The sequence below is a fragment of the Mauremys mutica genome, chromosome 9 (genome assembly GCF_020497125.1).
Source record: "Mauremys mutica isolate MM-2020 ecotype Southern chromosome 9, ASM2049712v1, whole genome shotgun sequence".
Lineage (NCBI taxonomy): Eukaryota > Metazoa > Chordata > Testudines > Geoemydidae > Mauremys > Mauremys mutica.
Genome location: NC_059080.1, coordinates 53,592,535 through 53,606,562, shown reverse-complemented (window position 1 = coordinate 53,606,562; position 14,028 = coordinate 53,592,535). Strand labels below are relative to the sequence as shown.

General features: G+C 53.0%; 1 protein-coding gene across 1 annotated transcript in view; it reads right to left on the bottom strand.

Moving 5' to 3' along the window:
- PFKL (phosphofructokinase, liver type) overlaps positions 1-7,025 on the bottom strand; it is a 48,026-nt gene extending 41,001 nt beyond the window's left edge. The window contains exon 1 of the mRNA XM_045029697.1: positions 6,875-7,025. Coding sequence (XP_044885632.1) covers positions 6,875-6,965 — 91 coding nt within the window. The 5' untranslated portion in view covers positions 6,966-7,025. The remainder of the gene's footprint in view (positions 1-6,874) is intronic.
- Between the last annotated feature and the right edge of the window lie 7,003 nt (positions 7,026-14,028).

Sequence of the window (14,028 nt, the reverse complement as noted above, 5' to 3'; positions counted from 1 at the left end):
TTGTCCCAGAATTCCAGCACTTAGCAGACTGTAATGTTGACTTTTTAGCTAACCCTTGGACTGCAGCACGTAAAACAAACTAATCCACATGAGACTTAAACAAGCTCTCTACAGGTTTAGCCTATGGCTGAGAATGAAATGGCACAGAGGAAAAATACAGTAATCCCAGCCATGTGGATCTGAAAGAGAAAATGCATTGGCAGGATATCAGTAAGTGCTGGGCTGATCGCTAGGGCCCCGATTCAGGAAAGCATTTTAGCACATGCTCATAGACCTAACTTTAAATATGTGCTTAAGTGTTTCCCTGAATCGGTATTTGGGGAAATGGGATATTTTCTACCAGGCAGGCAGGCTCCTCCTTCTCTGGTTTCATCAGTCCCAACACCCTACAACAAAGCTTAGCAAGGTTAATTTAGGCACCACCAGACCTCTGTTTTCCAACCTATCTCTGCCATTGTCACTAGGGAAGAAGAGGAATGTAAAAAGGGGTTGTGATATTTATAATAGTAGGAGGTGCATTATCTATACAATAAACGTGCTGAGTCAGATCCTCAGCTCGTGTAAATCAGCGTAACTTCATTGAAATCAAGGGATCTATTCTGATTTACAGGTTGAAGATCTGGCTCATAGTGCTCAACATGTTCATATTGCATGCAAATAAATTTTACTGCAACAGTAGGATTCAGAAATTGAGGCACAAAGAAGCCAAGAAATTAGGAATTAAGGCCAGATTAGGAGATATAAGTGTACAAAACTTTGCCAAATGACTACTAATGGGGGAACATGATAACTACAAGTATTTGAAGGATGTAAACAATAAGGAAAGAGGAATTGTTTGGGAGGGTTTCTAGGGTATGTCTGCACTACAAAATTAGGTCAATTTTATAGAAGTCGATTTTTAGAAATCGATTTTATACAGTCGATTGCGTATGTCCACACTAAGCACATTAAGTCGGTGGAGTGCATCCTCACTGCTGTGGCTAGCATCAACTTACGGAGCGGTGCACTGTGGGTAGCTATCCCACAGTTCCCGCAGTCTCGGTTGTCCATTGGAATTCTGGGTTAAGCTCCCAATGCCTGATGGGGCAAAAACATTGCCGCGGGTGGCTTTGGGTACATGTCGTCAGTCGCCCCTCTCTCTGTGAAAGCAACGGCAGACAATATTTCGCACCTTTTTTCCTGGGTTACCTGTGCAGACACCATACCACGGCAAGCATAGCTCAGCTCACCGTCACCGCTGCTGTTGTGGGCAAGTCTACTGTGGGGGCTGCTGTGATCCAAGTAGCCAATGCAATCATTGACATTCTGTTGTCAAGGGTAATGACTTTGGGAAATGTGCGGGCCTTTTTAGATTTTAGGTGCATCATATTCCTGTCCTTTGTCACTGGTGAAGAAGTCTTGCAGCGGTACATTCCAGTCCAGTTGGCGCTGTAACACCCCATAGCACTTCTGTGGTTGACACATGTAATAGCTCCAGGGCTCTTGCTCTTTTGCCTTGGCCGAGGTACCTTGCCCTACCCAGACCACAAAGCATTCAACACAGAAGCACCTGCAGCAGCTGGCATTGCTACACAGCAGCAGCTCCTTACCTTCGCAGCAGACGGTGCAGTAGGATTGCTAACCATTGTCATCCACCGCTTCCACTGCAACTCTGCTCTCCTGCTCTCCAGTGACGAGCTTGGGGGATCGTACTGGTCCACGTGGATGCTGCTGGCAGCAGACTTTGCAGTAGGACAGCTAACTGTCGTCATCCACTGCTTCCGCTGCAACTCTGCTCTCCTACGACGAGCTTGGGGGATCCGTACTAGTCCTCCTGGGTGATGCTATAAGACTGGTAACCGTCCTCGTTGGACATGTAGCTTGGCTGGGGGTTCTGGGAATGTCTTCCCTGCCAGGCTCCTAGCAACCTCCAGGGCATGGTGTATGGCTCCAGCACTTCTCCTGCAATCTGCTCTCCTGCTCCCCAGCGACAAGCTCGGGGGATCCGTTCATGAAGCCTGGACAGTAGTAAGGAGCAGATCAACTATAGGCTGAGCAAGTGCAGAATGGTGGTAGAATGTGCCTTTGGACATTTAAAAGCTCGCTGGCGCTGTTGGTCAGACCTCAGCGCAACCAACATTCCCATTGTTATTGCTGCTTGCTGTGTGCTCCATAATATTAGTGAGAGTAAGGGGGAGACATTTATGGCAGGGTGGGAGATTGAGGCAAATCACCTGGCGTCCGATTTTGAGCAGCCAGACATCAGGGCGATTAGAAGAGCACAGCAAGGTGCACTGTGCATCAGAGAGGCTTTGAAAACCAGTTTCATGACTGTCCAGGCTTTGGTGTGACAATTGTGTGTGTTTCTCCTTGATGCAAACCCGCCTACTTTGTTGATTTTAATTCCCTATAAGCCAACCACCCTCCCCACTTCAAAATAAAGTAACTATTGTTTTGAAACCATGCATTCTTTCTTTATTAATTAGGAAAAAAATGAGAGAACGGACAAGGTAGCCTGGTGGGATGGGGAAGAAGGGGAGGATAAGGCCAGTGATGAGCTGCCAAAATATTAACAACAGGTTCCCTCTTCCGCACCCCATGAGGGGGTCGTGCCCCCCTCCAGGGGGTTATGCCCCATCCAACCCCCCGTGTTCCTTGATGTCCTCCCGGGACCCCTGATCCATCCACCCCCTTTCCCTGTCCCCTGACTGCCCCCTGCCGCCCCATCCAACCCCTCCCCTCATTCCTGATGGCCCCCTGGGATCCCTGCCCCATCCAACCACCCCTTCTCTCTGTCCCTGACTGCCCCCCACCACCTCATCCAACCCCTGCTCCTTCCTGACTGCCCCCCCGGGACCCTTGCCCCCATTCAATCCCCCTGTTCCCTGACCTCTGACCGCCCCGACCCCTATCCACCCCCCCACCACCCACCGAACTCCTCTGCCCTCTTCCAACACCCCCTCCCTGCTGCCTGCCCCCTTACCACACTGCCTGGGGCCAGAGCCGGGTCCGCTCAGCCGAGATCGGGACTGAGAGCCGCGGGGCCCAGGACTCCCTGGGCCGGGCCGGGCCCGCTCGGCTGGGACTAGGACCGGGAGCCACAGGGCCTGAGACTCCCCGGGCCAGGGCCAGGGCCGGGACCGGGAGCTGCGCCGCAGGGCCCGAGACTCCCCGGGCCAGGCCGGGACTGGGAGCCGCGCCGTGGGGCCCGAGACTCCCCGGGCCAGGCCGGGACCGGTAGCCGTGCCGCGGGGCCCGAGACTCCCCGGGCCGGGCCGGGCCCGGTAGCCGTGCCGCGGGGCCCGAGACTCCCCGGGCTGGGCCGGAGCCGTTTGACCAGGACCGGTGCTGCAGGGCCCAAGCTGGGCCAGAGCCACTGGGGCCAGAGCCAGGGGTGCTTGGCCGGGACCGGGCTGGTGCGCTCGGCCAGGGCCAGGCCAGGGCCCAGGGGAGCCGGACAGGGCCGCACCGCGCTGCACCTCCCTGGAGCCCTCCTCGCGCCCCCCAGCCTCAGTTTACCTGCCTGCTGCTGGTTTCAGGCTTCTCGCGAACATCTGATTCGCAGGAAGCAGGGGAGGGGGAGGAGAAGGAGGGCGGAGTGTTCAGGGGAGGAGGGGGACGTGGGCTGGGGCTGGGGGCGGGGTGGACAGCTGCCTGCGCTTTTGTTAAATTTTAAAGCTTTTTTAGAACCGATTGTCTTGGAACAACCAGTTCTAAAAGGGTTTCTAAATTTAACAACCGGTTCCTGTGAAACGGTGTGAACTGACTCCAGCTCACCACTGGATAAGGCCACATTGCTTATTGTAGCCACACTAAAAACCAAACTGTTTGAATGACAGCCTTCTGTTGCTTGGGCATCCTCTGGAGTGGAGTGGCTGCGTGCCCGAAGCCTCCCCCACACCCTGCATTCTTGGGCATCTGGGTGAGGAAGCTATGGAACATGGGGAGGAGGGTAGGCGGTTATACAGTGGATGCAATGGGGGGCTGTGCTCCTGTTGGCTTTCCTGCAGCTCCAACAGACGCTTCATCATGTCCGTTTGCTCCCCCGTTAGCCTCAGCATCGTGTCCTGCCTCCGCTCTTCGCGCTCACTTAATTCTTTCCTGGCCTCTGCCACTGAATACCTCCATGCATTAAGCTGTGCCCTATCAGTGCGGGAGGACTTCAAGAGCTCTGAAAACATGACATTGTGAGTGCTTTTTTTCACCTTCTAATCTGTGATAACCTCAGGCATGGAGATGATAGGGGGAGCGTAGAAACCTTCTACACGCTACAATTCTGGGGGGGCTGCACGGTTGCCTATGTTGCTGAGTTCGCCATGCTGACAAAAAGGAAATAAAATTCAAAAGTTCCCGGGGCTTTTCCTGTGTACTTGGCTAGCGCATCATAGTTCAAAGTGCTGTCCAGAGCGGTCATAATGGAGCATTCTGGGATAGCTTCCGGAGGCCAATACCATCGATTTGCATCTGCATTACCCCAAATTCGACCCAGCAAAGTCGATTATAGCACTACTCCCCTCACTGGGGAGGAGTACAGAAGTCGATTTTAAGAGCCATTTAGGTCAACAGAACAGGGTTGGTTGTGTGGACGCATTCATTTTTAAATTGACCTAACACAGCTAAATTCGACGCAACCCCATAGTGTAGACCAGGCCCAAGGGACATAACTAGCAGTATTATGATGATCTAGATAGCACTGCTGGTGTGGATGGCCGTTTTAGACAAGTGAAAAGACAAAGGTTTTGCCTTAAAGTTTTACAATCTAATTTAGACAGATTACTCAATAAGAAATGACAACAGATTATGGAGGGAGGAGTCAACTGAAAACAAGGGGAAAAAATAAACATTTGTATAGTAACCCCATGTTTTCAGTTGCTGATAGTTTTCCAAAACTTTCACTTTTCAAGCTCAAGTTTTCCAGAACTGTTCTCTGTCACAAGGTGAAATTTCTGGAATGCCTGGGCACAACTGGTTCCACCCCTTTGGAGTGTGAGAATGAAAATATAAATGATACTGTCACCATTATAAAATCTGTTCTAGATCTTTATTTTAAACCACTTTAGTGCTCACAGGGCTGCGGTTGTGAAGATGGAATTGGCACCCTAATATTCCCCTTATTTTAGAAATACCGTGTGTGGAGCAGCTGTTGTTATTACATGAGGATGCATGGGGCAGATACAGACACTAAAACTCATTCTTCATTTTGGAAGGTGGGCATTGGACTGCAGAAGTCAGAGCAGACAGTAGCAGGCTGCAGATTCCCCATGCCCTTGCTGCTGTGTTAAGCAATGTTCCTTTAAATCAAAGGAATCTATGCCTTAATAAGAACAGCACCCTGTGCTCATATCATTATAGATTCTTATAAGGGGTAGAGTTTAGATGCACTCTTGCCATTTCTTGATGTTTCAGTGCTTATTATTATTAATCACGGTTATTACAGTAGTACCCAAGGACTAACCAAGACCAGTGCTCCATTGTGCTAGGCACTGAACAAACAGAATACTAGACAGGCCTTGTCCCAAAGAGCTGACAATTGAAATACACCAGACAGACACAGGAAAGGTGTAGCTCACGCAAGCAGAGTGAACAATGTGATGGTAGCAAATGGCATGTTAGTGCCCTGATTTTTTTTACCCATATAAAAGGTGAACAGATTAAAAAAAATAAAATAACCATTTAAGATGCCAAATGCTCCTGAAGATTACATTTAAAAACAAAAAAGATATAATATAGGAACTCCGTTTCTTTACATCCTGACTAACTGAGCAGATCTTTCATTACTCTGAAATCTCTGCTATCACTGTAAACACCCAGTACTACAATCACCCTAATCACAGATTCAATAACTGTGCCACAAAGTGGTAATACACTGATCTCCTGGTAGGGACAGCTGTAGACTGTTCCCTTTATTTCCAATCCCTAGTCAGTTTCACTGCAGATCACTCCTGGGCCACCATCTGGTCTGGCTCACACACTTGGCAACTATATAAGAGAAGCCAGTAGGGCAGCATAACCCCATAATGGCCACTAGACGAACAGGCAGGCCACAGGCAGGCAGTAGGCACAGCCGCCGGGGGCAGTGTGGCAACGTGCCCCATACGTTTCACCCTGCTGGGTTTGTGCCCTTCACAGCAGCTGTGGGGCTAATACAGCCCTATGGCAGAGCTGAGGGTTGTTAGGGCTGGCTCTCAGAGGTGCTGAGTGCTCGCAGCTCCAGGTGCACAGTCCATGTGACCAAGTGCAGGACACCATGGCGACAGGCAAGACCTGGCACCCAAGAGGCCTGGGTGCTGCACCTGTGGGTGTCAGGGCGAGAGGGGATCCCCACCTGGCTCCCCTGCATTGCCCTGACCTCTGTGCCAGTGGCCAGGCCCTCTGCCCGGGCAGGGCCCCTGGCATGTCCTCCTCTGCCCTCCAGGACCCAGGCACTGCCATGCCACCTGGGCTGGGAAGGGCTCAGGGATCGACTGGCGATGTCTGGCCCCCACACAGGCTCTGCGATGGACCTCTCAGGGCTGCCCACCCGGCCATCGAGCGCTCTGGGGGCGATTACAGTGGCGCCCCCTCCTTCGCGAGGCTGCTCAGAGAGCGGAACCTCGCCTCTGGGATCTATTGCTCAGGCCGGTCGCCATGACTCGAGGCACGTTCACCAACAGCACACGTGACTCGGGTTTGGGCACGTGCGAACCGAGACCCTCGGGCCCCCTCGGGGGAGGGGGAAGCGCGCGAGGAGCGAGCCCGGGAGGCGCCCGTGCAGCCCCCTCCCCAGGGGCGGGGGGGCGGACTGGGCGCAGCCCCCCGGGGAGGGGAGGGGAGGAAGCGGGGGGGGGCCGAGACGCAATCCCCCGGGGCGGGCGTGGGGATTGGGGGGCCCGGAGCGATGGAGCGGGGGGCTCACCTTGTGCGTCCCCCCCGCTGGTGAGCACCGCCAGGGCCATACCGGCCCCCGCCATCCGCAGCATCTCCAGGTCTAGCGCCGCCGCCGCCATCCCGCCAGCTCTGCGCCTCCCAGCCGCCAGCACAGCACGGGCAGCAGCGAGCCGAGCGCCGCCTCCCCGCGACCTTCAGCCTCGCTCCGCCCTGCCCGGGCCCCCGCCCCGCTGCTGCTGCTGCGGCCGGGACACCCGGCTTCTGCCAGTCCCGCGTGTGGAATCACCCCAGCCCCCGCCCCCCCATAGAGACAGCCCCGACCCCCCCCCCCGGCCACTGACTCCCACCTGCAGTGACACCCCCTCCCCAGCAACCCCCACCTGCCCCCGACACCCTGCCCCCCATATAGAGACAGCCCCTTCCCCCCGGCCACTGACACCCCCCTGCAGTGACACCCCCTCCCCAGCAACCCCCACCTGCCCCCGACACCCTGCCCTCCTTCGGATACATCCCAGCAACCACCTGCTTCCCACTGACACCTCCCTGCAGTGATACCTCTGCCCCAGCAACCCCCCTGCATTCCAATGATATCCAGCCCCAGATACACTTCAGGAACCTCCTCCTGCCCCTCACTGACACTCCCCTGCAGAGACACTGTGGCCCCAGCAATCCCCACCTGCCAGTAACACCCACCCCTAACCTGTCCAGAGACACCCTGACCCCACCAACCCTCTGTCTGCCACTGACACCCACTCCACCCTGGCCCCAGCAACCCCCAGCCCCCTGTCCTGAGATGCCCCAACCCACTTCTCCGTGCCAGTTACACCCAGCCCCTTTGCAGAGACACCTCGACCTCAGCAATCTGCTTCCTAGCAGTTATACCCAGTCCCAGACATTGTTCCCCTTACAGACCTGGCCCCACTCAGTACCACCCCCAGCACTGCCACCATATCGCCTGTGGGTGAGCAATTGACCAAAGCAATCACTGTGTTTAACTTCAGCCTCAAAGAAACCCCCAACTCTTTCATAAGAGGAGCCAGCCCCCAGCCTGCTCTGAACCTGCACTACACCCTGCTGGCCCTTCCCTCCCGCAGCCTCAGCCAGTCTCTCCCCCATGAGCATCTTCCCCCTTGGCATTTGCCCATGCCATTGGCTTCCTCAATCCCTCCTGTCTATTCCCCTGACTACTACTACCGTCCCACGTGCCTCCTCCTCCTCACCATACATGCTGTCTGCTCTGCTCCTCTCCAGGGCCCCTGCAGTCCAGCTCCCCTGAAACCACCCCCACCAAGGGCAACAGTCACCTTCTCCCAGTCAGGTCTCAAGGCCTCTTCCACTCCATCCACCACCTTCATCCTGGTCACACCCTCCATTCCCAATAGCCTTACCCAGAGGAGCTTTTGATAGTTCTTGTGGTTCCCTGGACTATGTCACATTGTCACCCTGTCCCTCTAGCACAGGGGTGGGCAAACTTTTTGGCCTGAGGGCCACATTGGGGTTGCATAACTATGGAGGGCCAGGTAGGGAAGGCTGCGCTTCCCTGAACAGCCTGGCCCCCACCCCCTATCTGCCCCTCCCACTTCCCGCCCCTGACTACCTCCCTTAACCTCTGACCCATCCACCCCCCCCCACTCCCTGTCCACTCCCGGGACCCCCTCCCCAACTGCCTCCAGGGCCCCACCCCCACCCAACCCCCCTGTCCCCTGACTGCCCCGACCCCTATCCACACCCCTTCCCCCAGAAAGGCCCCCTGGGACCCCACGCCTATCCAACCCCCCTGTTCCCCATCTCCTGACCCCTATCCACACGCCGCCTGACAGGCCCCCAAGGACTCCCACGCTTATGCAACCCCCCCATTCCCCGTCCCCCAAACCTCCGCCCCATCCAACCGCTCCCTGTCCCCTGATTGCCCTCTGGGACCCCCCACCCCTTATCCAACCCCCGGCCCCCTTACCATGCTGCACAGAGCAGCATGTCTGGCAGCCGCACCGCCTGGCCAGAGCTAGACACACTGCCACTCCACCGCCCAGAGCACTGCCCACGTGGCGGGGGATGGAGGACAGCAGGGGAGGGGCTGGGGGCTAGCCTCCCTGGCCGGGAGCTCAAGGGCCGGGGAGGACAGGCAGGCCATAGTTTGCCACCTCTGCTCTAGCGAGCGGTAGACTGGCCCGTTGGAGCTGGGTGTTAGCACCCAAAGACCACCAGCCTTTCAGCCACACAAGCACTCTCCTCTGGACTATTCCTTGCAAATTAACAATATGTGAATCCATGTCCCATTGAATCATTCCCCTGGGATATCCAGCCCCTGACGCTAGCTACTCACAGAAATAGCACATCCTCTGCCCCAGAGGTGCAGTGATCCCCAGTTTACCAGTGTTACCTTAAACCACCATTCCTCACACAGCACTTGTGAGAACTTATAATAAAACAAGTAGGGCTGTCAAGTGATTAAAAAAATTAATTATAATTGATTGCACTGTTAAACAATAATAGAATACCATTTGTTTAAATATTTTGGATGTTTTCTACATTTTCAAATATATTGATTTCAATTACAACACAATACAAAATGTATAGTGCTCACTTTATGTGGTCTACACTATGCGTTTAAACCGGTTTTAGGTGCGTTAAACCGATTTTATGCCACACCCGTCCACACTAAGAGGCCCTTTATATCGATTTAAATGGCTCTTTAAATTGGTTTCTGTACTCCTCCCCAACGAGAGGAGTAGCGCTAATATCGGGATTAACATATCAGAATAGGGTTAGTGTGGCTGCAAATCGACGGTATTGGCCTCCGGGCGGTATCCCACAGTGCACCGCTGTGACCGCTCTGGACAGTATTCTGAACTCTGATGCACTGGCCAGATACACAGGAAAAGCCCCGCGAACTTTTGAAATTCATTTCCTGCTTCCCCAGCGTGGAGAGCTCATCAGCACAGGTGACCACGCACAGGTAACAATGCAGTCTCCTGAGAATTGAAAAAGAGCTCCAGCATGGACTGCACGGGAGGTACTGGATCTGATCGCTATATGGGGAGAGGATTCAGTGCTAACAGAACTGCGTTCCAAAAGACGAAATGGAAAAGTATTTGAAAGAATTTCAAAGTCTATGACGGATAAAGGCCACAGCAGGGACTCATTGCAGTGCAGAGTGAAAGTTAAGGAGCTCAGACAAGCCTACCAGAAAACCAAAGAAGCAAACGGAAGGTCCGGTGCAGGGCCAAAAACATGCTGCTTCTACGCTGAGCTGCATGCAATTTTAGGGGGCTGCACCACAACTACCCCACCCCTGTCCATGGATTCCAAGGTGGGGGTTGTAATCTCTGCCATGGCTGAGGATTATGCGGACGGGGAAGATTACGATGAGGAAGGTGATGAGGACAACCTTGCAGAGAGCACACAGCACTCCGTGAGCCCCAACAGCCAGGAGCTTTTTCTCACCCTGACGGAATTACCCTCCCTGCCCTCCCAAGCCACTATCCCAGACAATGAAGCCATGGAAGGGAGCTCTGGTGAGTGTACCTTTGCAAATAGCAAGCATTGTTTTTTAAGCAAGCCTTTTTTAATGATTGATTTGCCCTGAGGACTTGGGATGCATTCGCAGACAGTATAGTTACTTAGAAAAGTTTGTTAACATGTCTGGGGATTGAGCGGAAATCCTCCAGGGACATCTCGATGAAGCGCTCCTGGAGGTACTCCAGAAGCCTTTGCAGAAGGTTTCTGGGGAAGGCAGCCTTGTTCCGTCCACCATGGTAGGACACTTTACCACGCCATGCATGTAGCAAGTAATCAGGTATCATTGCATGGCAAAGCATAGCTGCGTTATGGTCCCGGTGATTGCTGGCATTCAAGAAGCATCCATTCTTTATCTCGCTGTGTTATCCTCAGCAAAGTGATATCGTTCAGGGTAACCTGGTTGAAAATCAGGAATTTAAGTAAGGGGTCACAGAGATGGCCATTTTCCTACTGGGTTCGTGGACTGCAGCAGCTTAAAAAAAATCCTTTCCTGCACGTAGCCAAGCGGGGGGAGGGGAGGAGTGAAATACCGATGATCTTTTTCGCGTTTGGTCAGCGGGGATCTTCCCAGCTACCAGCCACGCAGTGGGGGGGGAAGGGTGGTGATTAGCAATGAGCTTGCATGGTATTAGCCATGCGTTGTGGGGAGGGGTAAATCACTGCAGAAGCCGAAAGACAGTGGCTTACCATGGCCGCATGCAAGCTGAATTCTGATGCCCGGACCTGTGTCTGTGAGATCTCTAACCCCAGAGCTGCAGGCACTCAGTATTAAGATGAAAAATGCGACCTTGTAGTGAAATCACATGTGCTATGTAAGGTGAATAGTGCTGTTCACTGTGAAAGAGTATAACCATTGTTCTGTAAAATGTATCATTTTAAATACTTCTCTCCCTCATGGAGCTGCAAATTTTTCAAGCCTCCCTACTCCATCCCAAAGGCTAGCCCAGATAAGGCGGAGGAAAAAGAAGACGCAAGATGAAATGTTCTTGGATATTATGGAAGTTTCACGCAAGGAAAGAGCTCATCTGAATGAGTGGAAGGAGGTGGTATCAAATTACAGGAAAGATGCCAGTGAACGTGAGGACAGGAGGGACACCCGAGATGAGAGGTGGCGGCAGGAAGATCGGCAGGAAAATCAGAGGTGGCGGCAGGAAGATCAGCGGTGGCGGGATGCAACTCTGGGGCTGCTGCGTGATCAAACTGACATGCTCCGGCGTCTGGTGGAGCTTCAGGAACGGCAGCAGGATCACAGAGTTCCACTGCAGCCCCTGTATAACCACCCTCACCCCTCACCATGTTCCATATCCTCCTCACCCAGACGTGTAAGAACGCATGGGGGGAGGCTCCGTGCACCCGCCCACTCCACCCCCGTGGACAGCCCAACAGAAGGCTGTCATTACTGTGAAATTATTTTAGTGGCCTGCTCCATCCCTCCTATCCTCCTCCCAAACCACACCCTTACTTCTCTCCCTCTTTTTATAATGAATTAATAAAGAATACATGATTTTTAAACTATAGTGAGTTTATTTGCATAAGTAAGCTGTACTCGAAGGGGGAGGGTGAGTTGCTTACAGGGAATGAGTCAATCAAGGGGGGTGGGTGTTCATCAACAAACACAGCAGTCACACCGTACCCTGGCCAGTGATGAAGCTCGTTTTCAAAGCTTCTCTGATGCGCACCGCTTCCTGGTGTGCTCTTCTAATCTCCCTGGTGTCTGGCTGCGCGTAATCAGCGGCCAGGTGATTTGCCTCAGCCTCCCACCCCGCCATAAAGGTCTCCCCCTTACTCTCACAGAGATTGTGGAGAACACAGCAAGCAGCAATAACATAGGGGACATTGGTTTGGCTGAGGTCAGAGCGAGTCAGTAATGTGCGCCAGCGCGCCTTTAAACGGCCAAATGCACATTCCACCACCATTCTGCACTTGCTCAGCCTGTAGTTGAACAGCTCCTGACCACTGTCCAGGCTGCCTGTGTATGGCTTCATGAGCCATGGCATCAAGGGGTAGGCTGGGTCCCCCAGGATAACGACAGGCATTTCAACATCCCAACTGTTATTTTCTGGTCTGGGAAGTAATTCCCTTGCTGCAGCTGTTTAAACAGAGTAGTGCTTCTGAAGACGCGAGCATCATGAACCCTCCCTGGCCATCCCACGTGGATGTTGGTGTAACGTCCCTTGTGATCCACCAATGCTTGCAGCACCATTGAAAAGTACCCCTTCCGGTTTACGTACTGGGTGCCCTGGCGCTCCAGTGCCAAGATAGGGATATGGGTTCCATCTATCGCCCCCCCACAGTTAGGGAATCCCAGTGCAGCAAAGCCATCCACTATGGCCTGCACGTTTCCCAGAGTCACAATCTTTCGTAGCAGCAGCTTAGTGATTGCTTTGGCTACTTGCATCACAGCAGCCCCCACAGTAGATTTTCCAACTCCAAATTGATTCCCGACTGACCGGTAGCTGTCTGGCGTTGCAAGCTTCCACAGGGCTATCGCCACTCGCTTCTCAACTGTGAGGGCTGCTCTCATCTTGGTATTATGGTGTTTCAGGGCAGGGGCAAGCAAGTCACAAAGTTCCATGAAAGTGCCCTTACGCATGCGAAAGTTTCGCAGCCACTGCGAATCGTCCCACACCTGCAACACAATGCGGTCCCACCAGTCTGTGCTTGTTTCCCGGGCCCAAAATCGGCGTTCAATGGATAGAATCTGCCCCATTACCATCAGGATCTCCAAAGCGCAGGGGCCCGCAGTTTGAGAGAATTCTGTGTCCACGTCCTCATCACTGTCATCGCCGCACTGCCGTATCCGCCTCCTCCTCGCCTGGGATTGAAGGTCCTTGTTCACCATATACTGCACGAGAGTGCGCGAGGTGTTTAAAACATCCACAATTGCAGTATTGAGCTGAGCAGGGTCCATGCTTGCTGTGTTATGGCGTCTGCACAGTTCACAAAGCAAAAAAGGCGCGAAACGGTTGTCTGCTGCTTTCAGGGAGGGAGGGAGGGGTGAGGCTGTACCCAGAACCACCCGCGACAATGATTTTTGCCCCATCAGGCACTGGGAACTCAACCCAGAATTCCAAGGGGCGGGGGAGACTGCGGGAACTATGGGATAGCTACGGAATAGCTACCCACAGTGCAACGCTCCAGAAATCGACGCTAGCCTCGGACCGTGGATGCACACCACCGAATTAATGTGCTTAGTGTGGCCGCGTGCACTCGATTTTATACAATCTGTTTTACTAAATCGGTTTCTGTAAATTCAGAATAATCCCGTAGTGTCGATGTACCCACAAGCACTCTCCTCTGGACTATTCCTTGCAAATTAACAATTTGTGAATCCATGTCCCATTGACTCATTCCCCTGGGATATCCAGCCCCTGACGCTAGCTACTCACAGAAATAGCACATCCTCTGCCCCAGAGGTGCAGTGATCCCCAGTTTACCAGTGTTACCTTAAACCACCATTCCTCACACAGCACTTGTGAGAACTTATAATAAAACAAGTAGGGCTGTCAAGTGATTAAAAAAATTAATTATAATTGATTGCACTGTTAAACAATAATAGAATACCATTTGTTTAAATATTTTGGATGTTTTCTACATTGTCAAATATATTGATTTCAATTACAACACAATACAAAATGTATAGTGCTCACTTTATATTATTTT